The 21408-nt window shown below is 60.3% G+C and overlaps 2 protein-coding genes across 4 annotated transcripts; both read right to left on the bottom strand.

Annotated features, from left to right (window-relative positions):
• Window positions 1-169: 169 nt before the first annotated feature.
• Window positions 170-12025, bottom strand: YJEFN3 (YjeF N-terminal domain containing 3). 2 transcript variants are annotated; one of them, XM_085040274.1, is made up of 6 exons: window positions 11775-12025; window positions 7891-7999; window positions 5612-5722; window positions 4832-4945; window positions 3144-3297; window positions 170-603 (listed from the first exon to the last, which is right to left on the bottom strand). In XM_085040274.1, exons 1-6 carry the CDS (start codon window positions 11819-11821, stop codon window positions 374-376), a joined length of 765 nt encoding a protein of 254 aa, XP_084896400.1. In that variant the 5' UTR covers window positions 11822-12025; the 3' UTR covers window positions 170-373. The 2 variants fall into 2 exon arrangements, with proteins under 2 accessions (XP_084896400.1, XP_084896401.1); XM_085040275.1 differs by lacking the exon at window positions 5612-5722.
• An 810-nt stretch (window positions 12026-12835) lies between these two features.
• On the bottom strand, window positions 12836-17263 carry NDUFA13 (NADH:ubiquinone oxidoreductase subunit A13). 2 transcript variants are annotated; one of them, XM_085040795.1, is made up of 5 exons: window positions 17114-17262; window positions 16929-17007; window positions 16061-16132; window positions 14930-14999; window positions 12836-13113 (listed from the first exon to the last, which is right to left on the bottom strand). In XM_085040795.1, the coding sequence occupies exons 1-5, from the start codon at window positions 17205-17207 to the stop codon at window positions 12994-12996; spliced, it is 435 nt and encodes a 144-aa protein (XP_084896921.1). In that variant the 5' UTR covers window positions 17208-17262; the 3' UTR covers window positions 12836-12993. The 2 variants fall into 2 exon arrangements, with proteins under 2 accessions (XP_084896921.1, XP_084896922.1); XM_085040796.1 differs by lacking the exon at window positions 16061-16132 and having other exon boundaries at window positions 17114-17263.
• Between the last annotated feature and the right edge of the window lie 4145 nt (window positions 17264-21408).

Raw genomic sequence — 21408 nt, 5'->3', positions numbered from 1 at the left:
GGGTCCCATTGCCCCATTTGGGGTGGCAGCAGCACATTTGGGGTCCCATTGCCCTATTTAGTGTCCCATTGTCCCATTTGGGGTGGCAGCGGCACGTTTGGGGTCCCATTGCCCTATTTAGTGTCCCATGGTCCCGTTTGGGGTGGCAGCGGCACGTTTGGGGTCCCATTGCCCCATTTGGGGTCCCAGAGCCCTATTTAGTGTCCCATTGTCCCGTTTGGGGTGGCAGCGGCACATTTGGGGTCCCATTGCCCTATTTGGGGTCCCATGGCCCCATTTGGGGTGGCAGCGGCACATTTGGGGTCCCATTGCCCTATTTAGTGTCCCATTGTCCCGTTTGGGGTGGCAGCGGCACATTTAGGGTCCCATTGCCCTATTTAGTGTCCCATTGTCCCGTTTGGGGTGGCAGCGGCACGACGCACTCTGTGCCCGGGTAGTCGGGCGGGTTCAGGTGGAACTTGCGCTGCAGGTCGAAGGGCAGGAAGCGACCCGCGACAAAGTGCTGGCGACCCCCGAAGCGCCGCGAGCACTCCTTGGGGGCGGCGAGCGACACCAGCACATCCGGCCTGATGTCACCGCTGCCACCCGCCCCGCTGGCCCAGCCTGAGGGGACACAGCAGGGGACAGGGTGAGGCGTGGGGACATGGGCAGGGGACAGGGGTGACCCTAGGGGACATGGGCAGGGGACAGGAGTGACCCTAGGGGACATGGGGAGGGGACAGGGGTGACCCTAGGGGACACATCCCAGCCTGCGGGGACACCGGAGGGGACAGGGGGGAGCCCTGGGGACATGGGCAGGTGACAGGGGTGACCCCAAGGGACACGGAACAGCCTGTGGGGACATGGAGAGGGGACAGGGGTGAGCTCAGGGGACACGGGGAGGGGACAGGGGTGACCCCAGGGGACATGGAATACTCTTTGGGGACACCGGAGGGGACAGGGGTGATCCCTGGGGACATGGGCAGGGGACAGGGGTGACCCCAGGGGACACTGGAGGGGACAGGGGTGAGCCTAGGGGACACGGAACAGCCTGTGGGGACATGGAGAAGGGACAGGGGTGAGCTCAGGGGACACGGGGAGGGGACAGGAGTGACACTAAGGGACATGGAATACTCTGTGGGGACACGGCAGGGGACAGCTGTGAGCCATGGGGACATGGAGAGGGGACAGGGGTGACCCCAGGGGACACATCCCAGCCTGCGGGGACACCGGAGGGGACAGGGGTGAGAGGTGGGGACATGGGCAGGGGACAGGGGTGACCCCAAGGGACACCGGAGGGCACAGGGGGGACCCTAGGGGACACATGGGGACAGCCCTGAGCAGTGGGGACATGGAGAGGGGACAGGGGTGACCCTAAGGGACACATCCTACCCTGCGGGGACATGGAGAGGGGACAGGGGTGACCCCAGGGGACATGGGCAGGAGACAGGGGTGACCCTAAGGGACACATTCCAGCCTGCGGGGACACGGGAGAGGACAGCTGTGAGCCATGGGGACACGGAGAGGGGACAGGGGTGACCCTAAGGGACACATCCCACCCTGCGGGGACACACGGGAGGGGACAGCCGTGAGCCATGGGGACATGGAATGGCCTGTGGGGACACGGAGAGGGGACAGGGGTGACCCTAAGGGACACATGCCACCCTGCGGGGTCACAGCCAGGGACTTGGGGGTGACCCAGGGGACACAGAAGGTGGCTCAGGGCGGCCCGGGGGTCCCTCTGCTGCCCGGAGGGGGACACGGGGACAGGCGGGGGACACGGGATGGCACAGGGCCGATGTCCCCCCCGTGTCCCCAGGAGGTCACCCCCCGTGTCCCCATGTGTCCCCAGGAGGGCACCGGGAGGGCACCTCGCTCGTGTCCCCTCAATGTCCCCCCATGTCCCCAGGAGGTCACCGCATGTCCCCAGGAGGTCACCCCCCATGTCCCCAGTGTCCCCCCATGTCCCCAGGAGGTCACCCCCCGTGTCCCCAGGAGGTCACCGCATGTCCCCAGGAAGTCACCCCCCGTGTCCCCCCCGTGTCCCCTCAGTGTCCCCGAGAGGTCACCCCCCGTGTCCCCCCGTGTCCCCCCGTGTCCCCCCCCGTGTCCCCCCGTGTCCCCAGGAGGTCACCCGGTGTCCCCCCCCATGGCACCGCCACCCCGCTGTCCCTCTGTGTCCCCTCGGGGCTCCCCCCGCGCCCTGCCAGCAGCTCCTGTTTCCCTGCCGCGGCCCGGGGGGGGACCCGGGGGCGGGGTGGGGACCCGGGGGGGACACGGCTGATGACAATCCCAGGCCTGGCCAGCAGCCGCGCGCCTGTTTGCGGTGACGTCATGTCTCGGGCTGGGCACTCTGTTATTGCCGCGGGTGCCAGCAGGGACCGGGGGGGGCAGGGGTGTCCCGAAAGTGTCCCCACCCTGCCCGGGGGGGGCACGGAATGTCCCCACCCTGCCCGGGAGTGACCTCGGGGTGTCCCCATGCTGCCCGGATCCTCGGCGGGGTCACGGGGATGTCCCCAGCCTGCCCGGGGAGGTCACAAAATGTCCCCACCCTGCTCGGGGGGGGTCCTGAAAGTGTCCCCACTCTGCCCGGGGGTGTCCCAAAGGTGTCCCCAACCTGCCCGGGGTGGTCTCAGGGATGTCCCTACCCTGCCCGTGGGGGTCCCAAAAGTGTCCCCATCCTGCCCGGGGTGTCCCAGGGGTGTCCCCATCTTGCCAGGAGGGACCTGGGGGTGTCCCCACCCTGCCAGGAGGGTCCCAAAGGTGTCCCCACCCTGCCAGGAGGGTCCCAAAAGTGTCCCCACCCTGCTCGGGGAGGTCTCAGAGTGACTCCACGCTGCCAGGAGGGTCCCAAAGGTGTCCCCACCCTGCCCGGGGGGGGTCCTAAAAGTGTCTCCAGACTGTCTGGAGGGTCTCAAAAGTGTCCCCACCCTGCCCGGGGTGTCCCAAGGGTGTCCCCACCCTGCCCAGCCACCTCGGTGGCTCCCAGGTGACACCGCCAGGTGACACCGGAGGGGCTGAGTGTCCCCCTCCCCACGGTGACCCCAACCCGGGTGACCCCAATCCCACGGGCCATGGCGACAGGCGACACAGCGACACCCAAACCCCCAGCCCGGCACCGCGCAGTGCCACCTCTGTCCCCTCCGCGGTGACCCCGCCAGCACCTGAGGGGACATCCAGGCTGACGATGGGGATGCGGATGTGCCTGAGGGTGGCCAGGATGGCCGCGCAGGGCTCTGTCCCCTCTGTCCCCTCGGTCACCTCCGCTCCCAGCACCGCGTCCACCACGGCGTTGTACGCGTCGTTAATCAGCTGCACCTGCAGGCGACAGCGACACTCAGCATGTCACCGTGCCACCCCCGCGGGGGGACAAAGCGTCATTTTGGCCAAAAAACAACCCGGCGGGAGGGAGGAGGGATGGTGAGGAGCTCAGCCGAGACTCGCGGCAGCGATTTTGGGTCAAATTCCTGCTTTTTGCGAGCAGCCCGAGGCCAAAACTAACAGAGCCGGTGGCTGGCGGGAGCAGCCGGTGGATTCCATGGCATCCCCGGGATCCCGGCAGGGGCAGAGGGAGGGGGAGAATGGGATAAAGGCAGAGTTTGGGGGGTTTCCAGGGGATTTTGGGGGTCTGGGGAGGGGAAAATGGGATAAAGGCAGAGTTTGGGGGGTTTGGGGGGATTTTGGGGATTTTGGGGGTCCAGGGGCTCGGGAGGGGGAAAAGGAAGGGAAAAGAGGATAGCCTCAGCGCTGGGGGATTTTGGGGGTCTGGGAGGGGGAAGGAAGGGAAAAAGGGGTAAAGGCAGGGTTTGGGGATTTTGGGGGATTTTAGAAAAAAAAAAAAAACAAACAACCAGGGGATAAAGGCAGAGTTTGGGGGATTTAGGGGGCATTTCGGGGTCTGGGGAGGGGAAGGAGGGGAAAAGTGGGATAAAGGCAGAGTTTGGGGGATTTTGGGGGGATTTTGGGGGATTCGGGGATCCAGGGGGCTCGGGGAGGGGAAAAGGAAGGGGAAAGAAGGATAAAGTCCGAGTTTGGGGGATTTCGGGGATTTTGGGGGTCCAGGGAGGGGGAAGGAAGGGAAAAAAGGGGTAAAGTCAGAGTTTGGGGATTTAGGGGCATTTCGGGGGTCTGGGGAGGGGAGAAGGAGGGGAAAAGGGGATAAAGGCAGAGTTTGGGGGTTTTGGGGGATTTTGGGGGAATTTGGGGGATGTGGGGATTTCAGGGGTCTGGGGAGGGGGAAGGAAGGAAAAAAGGGGTAAAGGCAGAATTTGGGGGATTTTGGGGGCATTTTGGGGATTTGGGGGTCTGGGGAGGGGAAGGAAGGGAAAAAAGGGGTAAAGGCAGAGTTTGGGGATTTTGGGGGTCCGGGGACTCGGGAGGGGGAAAAAGGGGATAAAGTCAGAATTTGGGGATTTCAGGGGTCCAGGGGACTCGGGAGGGGGAAAAAGGGATAAAGGCAGAGTTTGGGGGATTTTGGGGGATTTGGGGATTTTGGGGGTCGGAGGAAGGGGTAAGGAAGGGAAAAGGGATAAAGTCCGAATTTGGGGGAATTTTGGGGGCATTTCGGGGTATTTCGAGGATCCAGGGGACTCGGGGAGGGGGAAAAGGAAGGGGAAAGAAGGATAAAGTCCGAGTTTGGGGGATTTTGGGGGATTTCGGGGATCCAGGGGACTCGGGGAGGGGGGGAAAGGAAGGGAAAATGGGGATAAACTCCACTCTGAGGGGATTTTGGGGGTCCGGAAAGGGGGAAAGGGAAAGGAAAATGGGGATAAACTCCGCGCTGGGGAACTGGGGGGAATCCAGGGAGTTTCGGGGGATTTTGGGGATTTTCGGGGGGATTTCGGGGGCTCACCTCGGTGGGCAGGTAGGACAGGAAGGGGATGTCCATCTTCTCGCACTGCGTGGTGAAATCCCGGAACAGAGGGTCGGGGGAGCGCTTGGGGTAGAAGATGGTGGGTTCGTAATCCTGCGGGGAAACGGGAAATTTGGGATTTGGGATGGAATTGGGATGGGATTTGGGGCAGGATGGGATGGGAACTGGGATATACTGTGATGGGATGGGATGGGATGGGATGGGATGGAGCTGGGATGGGAATTGGGATGGGAATTGGGATGGGATACAGGATGGGATATGGGGTGGGATGGGATCCGGAATGGGATTTGGGATGGAGCTGGGATGGGATACAGGATGGGATATGGGATGGGGATGAGATGGGAAATGGGATATACTGGGATGTACTGGGATGTACTGGGATGTACTGGGATGTACTGGGATGGGGATCCAGGACAGGATCTGGGATGGAGCTGGGATGAACTGGGATGGTATCCAGGATGGGATCCGGGATGGTCAGGATGGGATTTGGGATGGGATCCAGGATGGGTCAGGATGGGATGTACTGGGATGAACTGGGATGTACTGGGATGGGAAGTGGGATGTACTGGGATGGGATCCAGGATGGGATCCAGTATGGGATCCGGGATGGCTCGGGATGGGATTTGGGATGTACTGGGATGTACTGGGATGGGATGTACTGGGATGAACTGGGATGTGCTGGGCTGGGACCCAGGGTGTGACGCAGGACATCTCGGTATTTCGGGCACAAGGACAATGACACCCAGCGGCGGTACGCACGAAGCTGCGCAGGTGCCGAGCGCACACCAGCCCGATGGCTCCGTTCTGCGCCGGGCCGCACACCACCAGCACCGTGGGCTGCCTGCGCCGCAGCGACCGCAGCGGGAACGCCTGCGGGGACAGGGGACACCGTGACACCGGCATGGGGACATGGGGACACTGGGGACACGGGGGGCATGGGGACACGGTGACACCAGCACGGGGGACATGGGGGGCATGGTGACACTGGCACAGGGGACACGGTGACACCAGCACAGGGGACATGGGGGCACGGTGACACCGGCATGGGGGACACGGGGGGCATGGTGACACCGGCACAGGGGACACGGAAACACTGGTGGCATGGTGACATCGGCAGAGGGGACACAGGTGTCACGGTGGCACCAGCACAGGGGACATGGGAACACGGGTGGCACAGTGACACCAGCACAGGGGACACGGGAACAGAGGTGTCACAGTGGCACCAGCACAGGGGACACGGGTGTCACGGTGACACCGGCACAGGGGACACAGGGACATGGATGTGGCACGGGGAAGGCACAGTGGCACCAGCACATGGCACCCGGGGACACTGGCTGGCACGGTGGCACCGGCACAAGGGACACAGGGTGGGATGGAGGTGGCACTCAGGGCAGGGATGGCATGGGGTGACATCCACAGCAGGACTTGAGTGGCACCTGGAGTGGGACGGGACAGGTCACAGACTGGCATCAGGACAATGCCAGCGGTGGGATGGAGAGGAGATGAAGATGAAGATGAAGAAGATGAAGATGATGAGATGAAGATGAGATGAAGATGAAGATGATGATGATGAGATGAAGATGAGATGAAGATGAGATGAAGACGAAGACGAAGACGAAGACGAAGACGAAGATGAAGATGAAGATGAGATGAGATGGAGATGAAGATGAAGATGAAGATGATGAAGATGAAGATGAAGATGAAGATGAAGATGATTCCGGTGGTGCGATGAGGATGGTGCCCAGACTGGGATGAGGATGATGCCTGTGGTGGAATTCCAACAGCCCCCCAGGTGGGATGGGGACAGTGACCTGGGTGGGATCAGGGTGACGTCCCAGGTGGGATGGGGACAATGCTCTGCGTGGGTCGGGGATGACACCCCAGGTGGGACCAAGGTGATGGTCCAGGTGAGATCAGGATGGTGCCCCAGGTAGGATGAGGAAGATGCTCCGGGTGGGATGGAGAAGATGTCCTGGGTGGGATTGGGATGGGGATGATGCCCCAGGTGAGACCAGGGTGATATCCCGGGTGGGATGGGGAAGATCTCCCGGCTGTCCCGTGCCCATGTCCCGTGCCCGTGTCCTGGTTGTCCCAGCTCCCCACCCGTGCCGTGCCGTGCCCGCAGCCCCCCCAGCCGCAGGGAGGAGTCCTCCGGCTGACATTCCACCATCCCTCCCGGGACGGAAGGAGGGAGGGAGGGAGGGAGGCAGCCAGGGATGTTTATCCCCTGACGGGATTTTTCCTGCTCACCGAGCCTGGCTCGGCAGCCCGCAGCGGAATTAGCCCAGCTAGCCCAGCCCGGCGCCAGCAGCTCCTGGCACGGCAGGGGACAGCGGGGACACCGCTGGGACCCCCCGGGTGGCGCGGGGACAGCGGGGTGTCCCTGAGGAGGAGGAGGGGGAGGAAGATTCTCGGTCCGGCTGAGGATGCTGAGCTCAGGTGGAGCCGCAGGTGGGGTCAGAGCCGCGGCGACAACCCCGGGAGGCTCCGGCTGCAAAATATTCATCTTCCTCCTCCTCCTCCTCCTCCTCCTCCTCCTCCTCCTCGGGCAACCCTCGCAGCAGCGCCAACCCGACGGAAAAGCTGAGGCGCGGAGCTCTGAGCCCCGAGGCACAAAGCTGCCCTTCATCCTCCTCCTCCTCCTCCTCCTCCTCTTCCCACCTCGCACGAGCACCGCGCGATCCCAGCAGCGGCCGCACCGCTGGGGACATTTGGGGACATCTGGGGACCCCCATGGACTCCCCGCTGACCCCCCCGGGAGGGCTGAGCGTCCCTCGCCCCGTGGGGACCCCAAATGACCCCAAATGACCCCAATTGACCCCAAATCCAGAAGGAGGATGGAGGGATGGCAAAAACCCCACCCGGGCAGTGCCACCAGGGCCGCTTGTCCCCTTGTCACCTCGCCTCGGGCTGGGGTGGGAGGGAGACACAGGCGGGGGGACAGAGCTGGGGACAGGGCGAGAGGGGACAACAGCCCCGTGCGGTGTCACCAGGCTCACCGGGTGTCCCCAGGCTCACCGGGGTGTCCCCAGGCTCACCTTGGTGACAGCCACGGCACACGCGTGTCCCCAGATCTCGATCAGCTGCTGTCGCCCGAAGCGATAATCCTCCAGCAGCTCCTTCTCCATGGCCTCAGCCTCCGCCTTGCTGCGGGGACAGGGACAGGGACAGGGACAGGGACAGGGACAGGGACAGGGGACAGGGGACAGTGACCGCTGGGGACGGAGGGGACAGAGCCATCCCCTCACCCCCAGAAACGATTGGCGACCCCCGGGACTTCGGGGACACCGGGCGGGCGGGCTGGGGCTCGGGGTGGGCACGGGTGGTGACACACATGTCCCCAGGGATGCCATGACCCCCCACGGTGACACAGGTGACCCCACGGCCATTGGCTGGGTGTTCCCAGGGATCCCCACGGGAGGTGACACGGCTGTCCCTGTAATCCCACTGATGGTGACACTGGTGTCCCCAGGGATCCCCACTGATGGTGACACGGCTGTCCCCGTGACCCCACTGATGGTGACACTGATGTCCCCAGGGATCCCCACGGGAGGTGACACGGCTGTCCCCGTGCCCACGGGCGGTGACACGGCTGTCCCCGTGCCCACGGGCGGTGACACGGCTGTCCCCGTGCCCACGGGAGGTGATACTGCTGTCCCCGTGCCCACGGGAGGTGACACGGCTGTCCCTGTAATCCCACTGATGGTGACACTGGTGTCCCCAGGGATCCCCACTGATGGTGACACGGCTGTCCCCGTGCCCCCACTGATGGTGACACTGGTGTCCCCAGGGATCCCCACGGGAGGTGACACGGCTGTCCCCGTGCCCACGGGCGGTGACACTGGTGTCCCCAGGGATCCCCACGGGAGGTGACACTGCTGTCCCCGTGCCCACGGGAGGTGACACGGCTGTCCCCGTGCCCACGGGAGGTGACACGGCTGTCCCCGTGCCCGGGCTGTCCCGCAGCCTGTCCCGCCCGGCCCGGCCCGGCCCGGCTCGCTCCTCCGTTACATAAAGGGAACAAAGCGGCGTTGTTGCCGCGCCGGGCGGAGCTGGCAGCGCCGGCGGGACGAGAATTGCTCCATCTGTTGGCTTCACCTGCCGGCCGAGCGGGATGGGCTGCGGCCAGCGCGGGGCGGGAGGCTGGGAACCGGGAACCGGGAACCGGGAACCGAGCGGGGAACCCACCGGGGAACCGGGAACAGATCGGGGGAACTGACCGGGGAACCGGGAACAGACAGGGGAATTGACCGGGGAACTGGGAACCGACCGGGGGAAGAGGGAACTGACCGGGGGAACTGGGAACGGACCGGGAAACCGACCAGGGGAACCGACCAGGGGAACCGAGCGGGGAAACAGACAGGGGGAACCGACTGGGGGAACTGGGAACAGACCGGAGAACCGAGAGGGGGAACCGAGCGGGGAAACGGGGAATTGGCCGGGGAACCGACCAGGGAACCGACCGGGGGAACCGACTGGGGGAACCGGGAACAGACCGGGGAACCGACCGGGGGAACCAACGGGGGGGAAGAGGGGGAACTGAACCGGAGAGACGAACCGGGGGGAAGTGGAGGAACCGGGGGAACGAATCGGGGAAAGCGGGGTGAAGCGGGGGAACCAGAGGAACCGGGGGAACGGATCGGGGGAATGGACCGGGGGGAAGAGGGGGAACCGGGGGAACGGATCGGGGGAAGCGGGGGAGCTGCGGAATTCAGGCCCCCGGGGTTTGGATTGGGGTCACAAATTGGGATCACAGGTTGAGGTCATAGATTGGGGTCCCCGGTTGGGGTTCTGGGTTGGGGTTGTGGATTAGGGTGGCAGATTGGAGTTCTGGGCTGGGGTCACAGGTTGGGGTCCCGGGGCTGCCGGGTGGTTCCATCCCATCCCATCCCAAAATCCCATCTCATCCCAAAATCCCATCCCATTCCAGTATCCCATCCCATCCCATCCCAAAGTCCCATCCCAAAATCCCATCCCATCCCATCCCATTATCCCATCCCATTATCCCATCCCGTTATCCCATCCCATATCCCATCCCAAAATCCCAAAATCCCATCCCATTCCAGACCCACCCAAAACCCACCCAAAACCCACCCAACCCCAACCCACCCAACCCATATCCCATCCCATCCCAAAATCCCATCCCATTATCCCATCCCAAAACCCACCCAACCCACCCACCCAAAATCCCATCCCATCCCAAAATCCCATCCCATTCCAGTATCCCATCCCAAAATCCCAAAATCCCATCCCATTATCCCATCCCATCCCAAAATCCCATCCCATTATCCCATCCCATCCCATCCCAAAATCCCAAAATCCCATCCCATATCCCATATCCCAAAATCCCAAAATCCCATATCCCATATCCCAAAATCCCAAAATCCCAAAAATCCCATCCCACATCCCATATCCCGCCCCACTCCCCAATCCTCTGCTGCCCTCTAGTGACTCCCACCCCACCGCAGCCCCACACGGGATGTGGGAAATCCTGGATCCAAAATCGGGGTGGGAAAAAAAGGGCTGGGAAGGACCCGAGCGGCTCTCCCGTGACCGAAGGTGACCGGAGGTGACCGAGGGGAGTGGCCGAGGGTGGCGGGGGTGGCACAGCTGTGTTGTCCCTCGCCCAACAAAAGGCACGCGTGTGACACAATTCCTTCCTCCCGCCCTTTCCCGGGAGAACGAACATTGTCCCTAATCGCTGCTGGCAGGGACATCCCTGGCAGGGACATCCCTGGCGCGGAGCGAGCTGGCTCTGCGCTGCTGGCAGCGGCCAGGGAGGGGACACTGCCAGGGAGGGGACATGACCGGGGAGGGGACACGGCTGGGGAGGGGATACTGCCAGGGAGGGGACACGGCCAAGGAGGGGACATGACCGGGGAGGGGACATGACCGGAGAGGGGACATGACCGGGGAGGGGACACGGCCAGGCAAGGGACACTGCCTGGCAGGGGACACGGCCGGGACTCCCCCGGAGCGGCGCCACCCCCGCAGCCTTTCCCGTTTTTCCCGAGGGATTGCAGCTCGGCTGGAATGCTGCTCCCAGTCCAGCCCAGTTCAACCCAGTCCAGCCCAGTCCAGCCCAGTTATTCGCGGTTCAGCGGGTGGCCGCGGTGGAGGAGGAGGAAGAGGAGCCGAGGGATGAGGGGAGAGAATCCCGAGGGTTGGGGGGAGAAAATCCCAAAAAAGGGTGAAAATCCCGAGGGATGGGGGGAGAGAGGATCCCAAAAAAGGGAGAGGATCCCGAGGGATGAGGGGAGAAAATCCCGAGGGATGAGGGGACAGCATCCCCCCGTGTCCCCTCCGGTGTCCCCGCAGCTCCGGGAGCTGCAGCCCGGGCTCTGCATCCCAGTTCTCCATCCCAATTCCGCATCCCTGTCCCAATCCCAGTCCCGTATCCCAGTTTTCCATCCCAGTTCCATATTCCCGCTCTGTATCCCGGCTCCACGTGCCTTTTCCGCATCCCAATCCACATCCCAGCTCCTCTCCAGTTCCCCATCCCAGTCCCGTTTTCCAGTTCCATCTCCCGCCGCCCCCGGTCCAGCCCAGCCCGGTACCCTCCCGGTTCCCGCCGGGGCTCTGCGATGTCCCCGCTGTCCCCATCGCTGTCCCTTCCCGTTCCCGCTCAGCTACGCGGTGTCCCCGCTGTCCCCATCCATTCCCGGTTCCCGCTCGGTTCCCGCCGCCTCCCGGAGCATCCCCGCCGCCGCCATGGAGACCCGGGATGCTGTTGCTCGGGCAACGGCGGCTCGGCGGGTACCGAACCCCCTCAGCCCCGCCGCTCGGCGGGGATCATCCCGGGGAACCCCGGCGGGAACCGGAACCGTGCCCGGGGGCAGAGCGGGGATCTCCTTCCAGCGCCGGGACATCACCGGGACCACCCGGAGCCCCCGGTGGTGCTCGGGGAGAGCCTCGGGCTCACCTGAGGTACCGGGGAGGCTCCCGGGCGGGGCAGGACGCGGAGCTCATGGCGGGGAGCGGGACGGGAACGGAGCCCTCGGCGGTACCGGAGCGGTGAGAGCAGCGCGGAGCCTCCGGTCGGACCGGAGCCGCTGGGAACGGCAGCAACCGGACCGGATCCGCTGGGAACGGCGGCGGTTCGGAACCTCCGGTCGGATCGGAGCCGGTGGGACCCGCGGGGAGTCTCCGGCTGAACCGGAGCCGGTGGGAACGGCGGCGACCGGACTGGAGCCGATGGGAACGGCAGCGGTTCGGAGCCTCCGGCTTAACCGGAGCCGGTGGGATCCGCGCGGAGCTTCCACTCGGACCGGAGCCGAAGGGAACGGCGGCGGTTCGGAACTCCCGGTCGGACCGGAGCCGGCGGGAGCTCCGCAAAGCCTCCGGTTCCTCCGGTTCCCGTGGGAACGGCGAGGATCTCCCGCCCGGAGCTGCTCCCGGTGGGATCTGCGCTGCCCCGGGAGGAGCGGAGCTGCCGCTGGCCGGTGCCGCCCGGCGGAGGAGGAGCCGCTTGTCCCCGCCCAGCCCGGCTCCGGCCCGGCTCTGCTCCCGGGAATGCCGCCCGGGATTCCCGACGTGATTCCTGCCGGGATTCCCACCCGGGATTCCCACCTGTGATTCCCATCTGGAATTCCCACCCGGAATTCCCACCCAGAATTCCCACTATGATTCCCATCCAGAATTCTCACCCGGAATTCCCACTCAGAATTGCCACCGTGATTCCCCCTGGAATTCCCACCGTGATTCCCAAAGTGATTCCCACCCAGAATTCCCACCTGGAATTCCCACCATGATTCCCGCTGCTGCCACCCCAGCAAGGAGGAAAAAAATCGCCAAAGGGGTCAAAATTCTGCAGGAATTTTTGTGTTAAACACCCCAAATCGGTGGTTTTCCAGCACAGTCTGCATCTGTGGGATCAGGAAGGGATCAGGGTGACACCGAGGGTGGGAAGAGGACGAGGAAATTCCCAGGAAAACCCCGGGATGTGTGGAATTCCCACTGTGGGGAACGCAGGGATAACCAGGATCCACTTGGTTCATTCATTTATTTATCCATTAATTATTAATTAAGCACTCAGAACCGGCAGCTCAACGCTCGGGATGGAGGAAACAGCCTGGGAAACGTCGGGAAAAGAGGGAAAAAAAGCCGGAAAACGGGAGGAGAAGCTGGAAAAGGCCGGGAATTCAGACGTAGTTCTGCAGGCCGAATTTCTGGCGGTCCATCTCGGCCTCGGGGCGCAGGAAGTAGAGCTCCTCCAGCGTCGGGGGAACCCAGCGGTCCGTGTGGAAACACGACTCGCCCACCTGGGAAAACGGGAAGAACTGGGAAGGGCTGGGAAAGAGACTGGAGGGAGCTGGGAAGGGTTGGGAAGAGCCGGGAAGGGTCGGGAAGGGTCGGGAAGGAGAAGGGAAAGGCTGGGAAGGAGCTAGGAAGGGACAGGAAGAGCCAGGAAAGGTCGGGAAGGGCTGAAAAGGAGCCGGGAAAGGTCGGGAAGAGCCGGGAAAGAGCCAGGAAGGGACTGGAAGGAGCTGGGAAGGGTCGGGAAGGAGCTGGGAAGGATTGAAAAGGGTTGGGAAGGACCGGGAAGGAGGCGGGAAGAGTCGGGAAGGGCCGGGAGGGAGCTGGAAGGGGTCGGGAAGGGCAGGAGGAGCTGGGAAGGAGCCGGGAAGGAGCTGGGAAGGGTCGGGAAGGGTTGGAAAAGAGCTAGGAAGGAGCCAGGAAAGGTCAGGAAGGGCTGAAAAGGAGTCGGGAAAGGTCGGGAAGAGCCGGGAAAGAGCCAGGGAGAGACAGAAAGGAGCCGAGAGAGGCTGGAAGGAGTTGGGAAGGGTCGGGAAGGAGCCGGGAAGGAGCTGGGAAGGGTCAGGAAGGAGCTGGGAAGGATTGAGAAGGGTTGGGAAGGACCAGGAAGAGCTGGGAAGGAGGTGGGAAGAGTCGGGAAGGGCCGGGAGGGAGCTGGGAGGGGTCGGGAAGGGTTGGGAAGGAGCTGGGAAGGATTGGGAAGGGATGGGAAAGGCTGGGAAGAGCTGGAAGGGGTCAGGAAGGGCAGGAGGAGCTGGGAAGGGTTGGGAAGGGATGGGAAGGGTCGGGAAGGAGGCAGGAAGGAACCGGGAGGAGGCGGGAAGGAGCTGGAAAGGGTCGGGAAGGAACAGGGAAGAGTGGGAGGAGATGGGAAGGGCTGGGAAAGGTTAGGAAGAAGACGGAGAAGACTGGGAGAAGACGGGGAGGAGCTGGGAAGGGTCGGGAAGGGATGGGAAGAGCCTGGAAGAAGTTGGCGAGAGCAGGAAGGAGTTGGAAAGGAGTCGGGAAGGAGCTGGGAAGGGTTGGGAAGGGTTGGGAAGAGCTGGAAGAGGTCGGGAAGGGACAGGAGGAGCCGGGAAGGAGCTGGGAAGGGTGAGGAAGGATTGGAAAAGAGCTAGGAAGGGACAGGAAGAGTCAGGAAGGGACAGCAAGGAGCCGAGAGAGGCTGGAAGGAGCTGGGAAAGGTCGGGAAGCGTCAGGAAGGGTCGGGAAGAGCAGGAGGAGCAGGAGGAGCAGCCCCGGGGTGAGGTGTGGGTTTGCCCAGCCCTGTGGGGGGAAGGGGCTGAGCTGCCCCACATTCCAGAGGAAATTCCAGGGAATCCAGCCCGGGGTGATCCCAGCTTTCCAGGGAATGCCACAGAGCTGGATCCATGGGATCTCAGAGGGAATATTCCCCATTTCCCCCCAGGAATCATGAGATTTCCAGCCCAGGGTGATCCCAGCTTTCCAGGGAATCCCAATCCCTTGGGATGAATGAATCCCATCAAATCCCTTGGGATGGATTGATGAATTCCATGGGATTCTAGAGGGAATATTCCCCATTTTCCCCCTGGGAATCACAAACTTTCCAATCGAGGGTGATTCCAGCTTTCCAGGGAATCCCATGGAGGTGAATCCATAGGATCCCAGAGGGAATTTCCCCCATTTTTCCCCCGGGAATCACCAACTTTCCAATTGAGGGTGATCCCAGCTTTCCAGGAAATCCCAATCCCTTGGGATGGATGGATGAATCCCATCAAATCCCTCAGGATAGACGGATGGATGAATCCCATGGGATTCCAGAGGATTTTTCCCCCATTTTTCCCCACAGGAATGACAAACCTTCCAGCCAGGAACGTCCTTCATGATCTTGGCTTCCTCCTCCAGGTTCTGCCGCAGCATCCGCAGGGTTCTGGGAACGGGAGAGATCCCAATCCCAAAAATGGGATCCCAATCCCAAAAATGGGATCCCAATCCCAAAAAGGAATCCCAATCCCAAAGGGGATCTCAATCCCAAAAAGGAATCCCAATCCCTAAAAAAAAATGGGATCCCAATCCCCAAAAATGGGATCCCATTCCCAAAAAATGGGATCCCAATCCCAAAGAGATCCCAATCCCAAAAAGGAATCCCAATCCCAAAGGGATCCCAATCCCAAAAGGGGATCCCAATCCCAAAAAATGGGATCCCAATCCCAAAAGGGGATCCCAATCCCAAAAAATGGGATCCCAATCCCAAAAAGGGGATTCTGATCCCAGAAATAGGATCCCAGTCCAAAAGGGGGATCTGATCCCATCCCAAGAGGAGCTCCCCAATCCCAAAAGGGGATCCTAATCTCAAAAATGGGATCCTAATCCCCAGAGGTGTCCCCAAGCCCCACAGGATGTCCCCAAGCCCCAAAAGGTGTCCCCAGAGGTGTCCCCAATCCCCCAAAGGTGTCTCCAGGGTGTCCCCAGGTGTCCCCAAGGTGTCCCCAGATGTCCCCAGGGTGTCCCCAGATGTCCCCAAGGTGTCCCCAGAGATGTCCCCAGGTGTCCCCAGTCCCCAAAGGTGTCCTCAATCCCCAAAAGGTGTCCCCAGAGGTGTCCCCAGATGTTCCCAAGGTGTCCCCAGATGTCCCCAGGGTGTTCCAGAGGTTCCCCAGAGGTGTTCCCAGAGATGTCCCCAGGTGTCCCCAAGATGTCCCCAGGGTGTCCCAAGGTGTCCCCAGGTGTCCCCAGGTGTCCCCAAGGTGTCCCCAAGGTGTCCCCAGGTGTCCCCAGGATGTCCCCAGGGTGTCCCCAGGGTGTCCCCAGGGTGTCTCCAGGTGTCCCCAAGGTGTCCCCAGGGTGTCCCCAGTCCTCAAAGGTGTCCCCAGGTGTCCCCAGAGATGTCCCCAGGTGTTCCCAGTCCCCAAAAGGTGTCCCCAGTCCCCAAAAGGTGTCCCCAGAGGTATCCCCAGATGTCCCCAGGTGTCCCCAGGTGTCCCCACCCACCTGCGGTCACTCTCCGCCTGCAGCAGAGGCATCAGCGCAATGCGAGCTTCCAGCTCCTCGATCAGCAGCCGCCTGGAGAGGGATGGCACTGGGAGAACTGGGGGGACTGAGAGGGACAGGGGGGCACCAGGGGGTGCTGGGGTTGGGCACCGGGGGGTCCCAGAGCTCCGGGGAGCTCGGCGGGTAAAGCCATCCCGATCCCCGAACGGCCTGGGGAGCACCGGGAGAACCGGGAACGGGCTGGGGACAGGCTGGGGACAACGGGAAGGGGCTGGGGACAGGCTGGGGACACCGGGAAGGGGCTGGGGACACTGGGAAGGGGCTGGGGACGGGCTGGGGACAGCGGGAAGGGGCTGGGGACAGGCTGGGGACAATGGGAACGGGCTGGGGACAACCGGGAAGGGGCTGGGGACAGGCTGGGGACAACGGGAACGGGCTAGGGACAATGGGAACGCGCTGGGGACAACGGGAAGGGGCTGGGGACATCGAGAACGGGCTGGGGACAACGGGAGCGGGCTGGGAACAAGGGGAACTGGCTGGAGACAGGCTGGGGACAACGGGAACTCGCTGGGAATGGGCTGGGGACAGGCTGGGGACATCGGGAAGGGGCGGGGGACAGGCTGGGAATGGGGTGGGGACAACCGGGAACCAGCTGGGGACAATGGGAAGGGGCTGGGGACACCAGGAACAGGCTGGGGACAGGTTGGGGAACCCGGGCAGGGGCTGGGGACAACCGGGAACCAGCTGGGGACAACCGGGAACCAGCTGGGGACACCAGGAACGGGCTGGGGACAGGTTGGGGGCACCGGGCAGGGGCTGGGGACAACCGGGGTTCCCGGGCCGGGCCGTACCCGCTGTCGGGTCTCACCTGCGCTCGCGGTTCCATTTCACCAAGGTGTAATAACCCAGCAGCAAGCTGCCCGCGCCGAGCGCGAACAGGCTGTACCCTGAGGGCGTGAGGGGACAGCATGGCGGGGCGGCACGGACAGCCCGCGACAGCCCGGGACAGCCCGTTCCCGGCCCGCTCCCGCCCCGCTCGCTCCCCGCGCCCACCTGAGAGGCCGCGGCGCGGCAGGTGCCGTTTGTAGTCGATCGGCCCGTAGCCGCCCGGCGGCGCCATGTCCTGCTTCACCTTCGGCGCCGCCATCGCGGCGCTAGCGGATGACGTCACTGCGGCGCGACGAGCGGCAGGCGGTGGGAATGGCGCGGGGTCACAACAGGGTGGGGCCAGCCTTAAAGGGGCAACGCGCGGTTAAAAGGGCAATGGCTCTATGGGTCAATGGGGTCTCTATGGGTCAATGGGGTCTCTATAGGGTCAATGGGGTCTCTATAGGGTCAGTGGGGTCTCTATAGGGTCAATGGGGTCTGTATGGGTCAGTGGGGTCTGTATGGGTCAGTGGGGTCTGTATGGGGTCAATGGGGTCTCTATGGGTCAATGGGGTCTCTATAGGGTCAGTGGGATCTCTTTGGGGTCAATGGGGTCTCTGTGGGTCAATGGGGTCTCTATGGGTCAATGGGGTCTCTATAGGGTCAGTGGGGTCTCTTTGGGGTCAATGGGGTCTCTATGGGGTCAATGGGGTCTCATTGGGGTCAATGGGGTCTCTATGGGTCAATGGGGTCTGTATGGGTCAATGGGGTCTCTATGGGGTAAATGGGGTCTCTATAGGGTCAATGGGGTCTGTATGGGTCAGTGGGGTCTGTATGGGTCAATGGGGTCTCTATAGGGTCAATGGGGTCTCTATGCGGTCAATGGGGTCTCTGTGGGGTCAGTGCTTAAAGGGGCAACACGCGGTTAGAAGGGGCAACTCTGGCAGTGAGGTGTCCATTGGGGGCAAGGCTTAAAGGGGCAACGCGCGGTTAAAAGGGCAATGCTGAGAGTGTGGCACCATTGGGGTCATTGATTATTGGTGTAATTGATTATTGGGGTCAGTGCTTAAAGGGGCAACGCGCAGTTAAAAGGGCAATGGCTCTATGGGGTCAATGGAGTCTCTGTGGGGTCAGTGGTGTCTCCATAGGGTAAATGGTTAAAGGGGCAACGCGTGGTTCATAGAGCAATGTTAGGGTGGGGTAACTATTGGGGTCTGTGATTAAAGGGGCAACGCGGGTTTAAAAGGGCAATGCTGAGAGTGGGGCTCCATTTGGGTCATTGATTATTGGGGTAATTGATCATTGGGGTAATTGATCATTGGGGTAATTGATCATTGGGGTCAATGCTTAAAAGGGCAACGAGCGATTAAAAGGGCAATGCTGAGAGTGGTGTCCCCATAGGGGTAATGCTTAAAGGGGCAACTCAGGGAGTGGGGTCTCCATTGGGAGCAAACCCCCCAAATTTGGGTTTGGGGTCTCCATTGGGGTCACCTGACCCCCCCTGAGGTCACCCCGATGTCACCCAGGTTGGTGGCACCTGCTCCATCCCAATCCCTGGCGCTGCCTTTTCCCAATCCCACGAATCCCAGAAATCCCGGGATTTACCTGTGCGCCCCAAAATCTGGGAACCCTCAGTATTCCCAGGATGTTTTCCCATCTCCAGGTGAACATTCCCAATTCCCAACCTTTCCCTGTCCCCCGGGAAGGATTTCCAGCTCGGGATGGAGGTCGCTGTGTCCCAACTCTGATCTCACCCTAATCCCTCAGCTGAGCCGGGATTTAGGGATTTGGAGGATATTGGGATTCGGATCCATCCTGGAGCAGAATTCCCAGAATTCCAGCTGGAATGGTTCCCAGGCCAGGTTGGAGCAGTTTGGGATAGTGGGGATTGGATGATCCTTGAGGTTTTCCCATCCCAAACCATCCTGGGAAAGTCGTTATTCCTCATCTGACGAATTCCCTAAATAACCTCCATGTTTGGGATTGGAATTCCTGGCGCAAATATTGCTTGTTAATCAATTAATGAGGTTTTTGGGCAGCAACAGATCAATATTTCCGATTGATCCTGCTTGGGATTCCTTGGGATCTTCCTCCAGTCCAACAGGATCCAGAATTTCCCTGGGATCATCTTCACCTCCAAAGGGATCCAGAATTTCCCTGGGATCATCTTCACCTCCAAAGGGATCCATAATTTCTTTGGGATCACCTTCCCATCCAATGGGATCCATGATTTCTTTGGGATCTTCCTCCCATCCAGTGGGATCCATGATTTCCTTTGGATCATCTTCACACCCAACACAATCCATCATTTCCTTGGGATTCTCTTCCCACCCAATGAGATCCATGACTTCCTTTGGATCATCTTCCCACCCAACAGGATCCATAATTTCCTTGGGATTATCTTCACACCCAATAGAATCCATCCAGTCCTTGGGATTTTCCCATCCAACAGGATCCATTATCTCCTTTGGATCATCTTCCCATCCAGTAGGATCCATAATTTCCTTGGGATTGTTTTCCCACTCAACAGGATCCATAATTTCCTTGGGATTTTCCTCCCATCCAATGGGATCCATAATTTCTTTGGGATAATTTTCCCATCCAACAGGATATCCATGACTTCCTTGGGATCTTCCTCCCATCCAGTGGGATTCATTGATTCCTTGGGATCATTTTCCCATCCACAGGGATCCAAAATTTCCTTGGGATAACTTTCCCACCCAATAGAATCCATCATTTCCTTGGGATTCTCTTCCCATCCAATGGGATCCATACCTTCCTTGGGATCTTCCTATCCAACAGGATCCATCATTTCCTTGGGATCATCTTCCCACCCAATGGGATCAATCAATTCCCTGGGATCATCTTCCCACCCAATGAGATCCATGACTTCCTTTGGAGCATCTTCCCATCCAAGAGGATCCATAATTTCCTTGGGATCATCTTCCCACCCAATAGGATCCATTGCTTTCCTGGGATCATTTTCATGCCCAAGAGGATCCATCAATTCCTTGGGATCATCTTCATATCCAATGGGATCCATAATTTCCCTGGGATTTTAATTTCTTTGGGATCATCACTACTTTCCTGGGATCATCTTCACACCCAGTGAGATCCATCAATTCCTTGGGATCGTTTTCCCACCCAATGGGATCCATGACTTCCTTGGGATCTTCCTCCCATCCAACAGGATCCATAATTTCCTCTGGATCATCTTCACACCCAATGGGATCCGTGACTTCCTTTGGATCATCTTCCCACCCAACAGGATCCATCAGTTCCTTGGGATCATCTTCATATCCAATGGGATCCATAATTTCTTTGGGATAATTTTCCAATCCAACAGGATCCATAATTTCCTTGGGATCTTCACACCCAATGGGATCCATAATTTCCTTGGGATCCATAATTTCCTTGGGATCCTCATTGCTTTCCTGGGATCATTTTCCCACCCAATGGGACTCATCAATTCCTTGGGATCCTCTTCTCATCCAAGAGGATCCATAATTTCCTCTGGATCATCTTCATACCCAATGGGATCCAAAATTTCCTTGGGATAACTTTCCCATTCAATAGAATCCATCGATTCCTTGGGATCTTCCTTTCATCCAATGGGATCCATAATTTCTTTGGGATCATCTTCCCATCCAATGGGATCCATACCTTCCTTGGGATTTCCGAGATTCCCAGGCGATCCCACAGCTTCTGCCCACGGAAAAAAGGCTGGAAAACACCAAATTCCCTCGTTTTTCCCTTTCTCCAAGCTGGGATTCACCCAGAGAAGGATTCATTCCCTTCTACCCTCTCATCCCGAAAAAATTCCGGTTTGGGAATCCCAATAATTCCAATTCCTGGATCGGGAACGAAGGATGACAATTCCATGGGAATCCCGTGGTTCTTCCCCTGCTGAAAAACTTGGATTTTATCCGGAATTGTGGGAAAAAATTATTCCAGAAATAACTGGGTTTGCAATCAAATCCCGTTCTCATCCCAAGAATTCCATGATTATCCCAGAACATTCAGCTGAAATCCATGAAATTCCATGGAAAATCCGCAGAAATTCCATATTTTGTCGCCTTTTTTTCCCCCTTTTTCCATTTTCCTGAGTTTTTTTGGGAAGAAACCTCTGCAGATCCATCGGATGAATCCCAAAGCCCCAAAATCCTGGGAATAAGAGGCAAATCCAGGTGTTTCTCCATTTATTGGCGTTCTGATCCCAACCCTCCGCTCCTGATACAATTATTGATTAATTATCGATTAATTATCGATTCCGGATCCTCCCGCCGTCGGGATTATCGAGATTTAGCGGGAATTGTTATTTAATTTCGGGATTTATTCCGGAATATTTGGAGTTGCAACAACTCCAAGGGAAAAAATTCCCACCCGGTTCTCCCTCCTTCCCAAAGGAGAAGGAAAAATGAGCCAAATTTGGGGATTTTTTCCCCAAAATCTCCCTAAATTTCCTCCTTCCTGCAACCCAA

The sequence above is a fragment of the Lichenostomus cassidix genome, chromosome 28, assembly GCF_008360975.1.
Source record: "Lichenostomus cassidix isolate B80296 chromosome 28, HeHo_3.0, whole genome shotgun sequence".
Lineage (NCBI taxonomy): Eukaryota > Metazoa > Chordata > Aves > Passeriformes > Meliphagidae > Lichenostomus > Lichenostomus cassidix.
The sequence above is the reverse complement of the archived record's forward strand: the minus strand, read 5'-3'. Positions and strand labels throughout refer to the sequence as shown.

Bases quoted from the DNA above. Each gene is read 5' to 3' on its own strand.
- YJEFN3 (XM_085040274.1), bottom strand. From the start codon at position 11,821: ATGAGCTCCGCGTCCTGCCCCGCCCGGGAGCCTCCCCGGTACCTCAG. The intron at 3,298-4,831 runs GTGAGCCCCCGA...TGTCGCCTGCAG, and splicing joins TGTCCTACCTGCCCACCGAG to GTGCAGCTGATTAACGACGC. The intron at 604-3,143 runs GTGCTGGCGGGG...GTGTCCCCTCAG, and splicing joins CAGCCTGGATGTCCCCTCAG to GCTGGGCCAGCGGGGCGGGT.
- NDUFA13 (XM_085040795.1), bottom strand. From the start codon at position 17,207: ATGGCGGCGCCGAAGGTGAAGCAGGACATGGCGCCGCCGGGCGGCTAC. The intron at 17,008-17,113 runs GTGGGCGCGGGG...TCACGCCCTCAG, and splicing joins GCCGCGCCGCGGCCTCTCAG to GGTACAGCCTGTTCGCGCTC. The intron at 15,000-16,060 runs GTGGGTGGGGAC...TCCCGTTCCCAG, and splicing joins CAGGCGGAGAGTGACCGCAG to AACCCTGCGGATGCTGCGGC.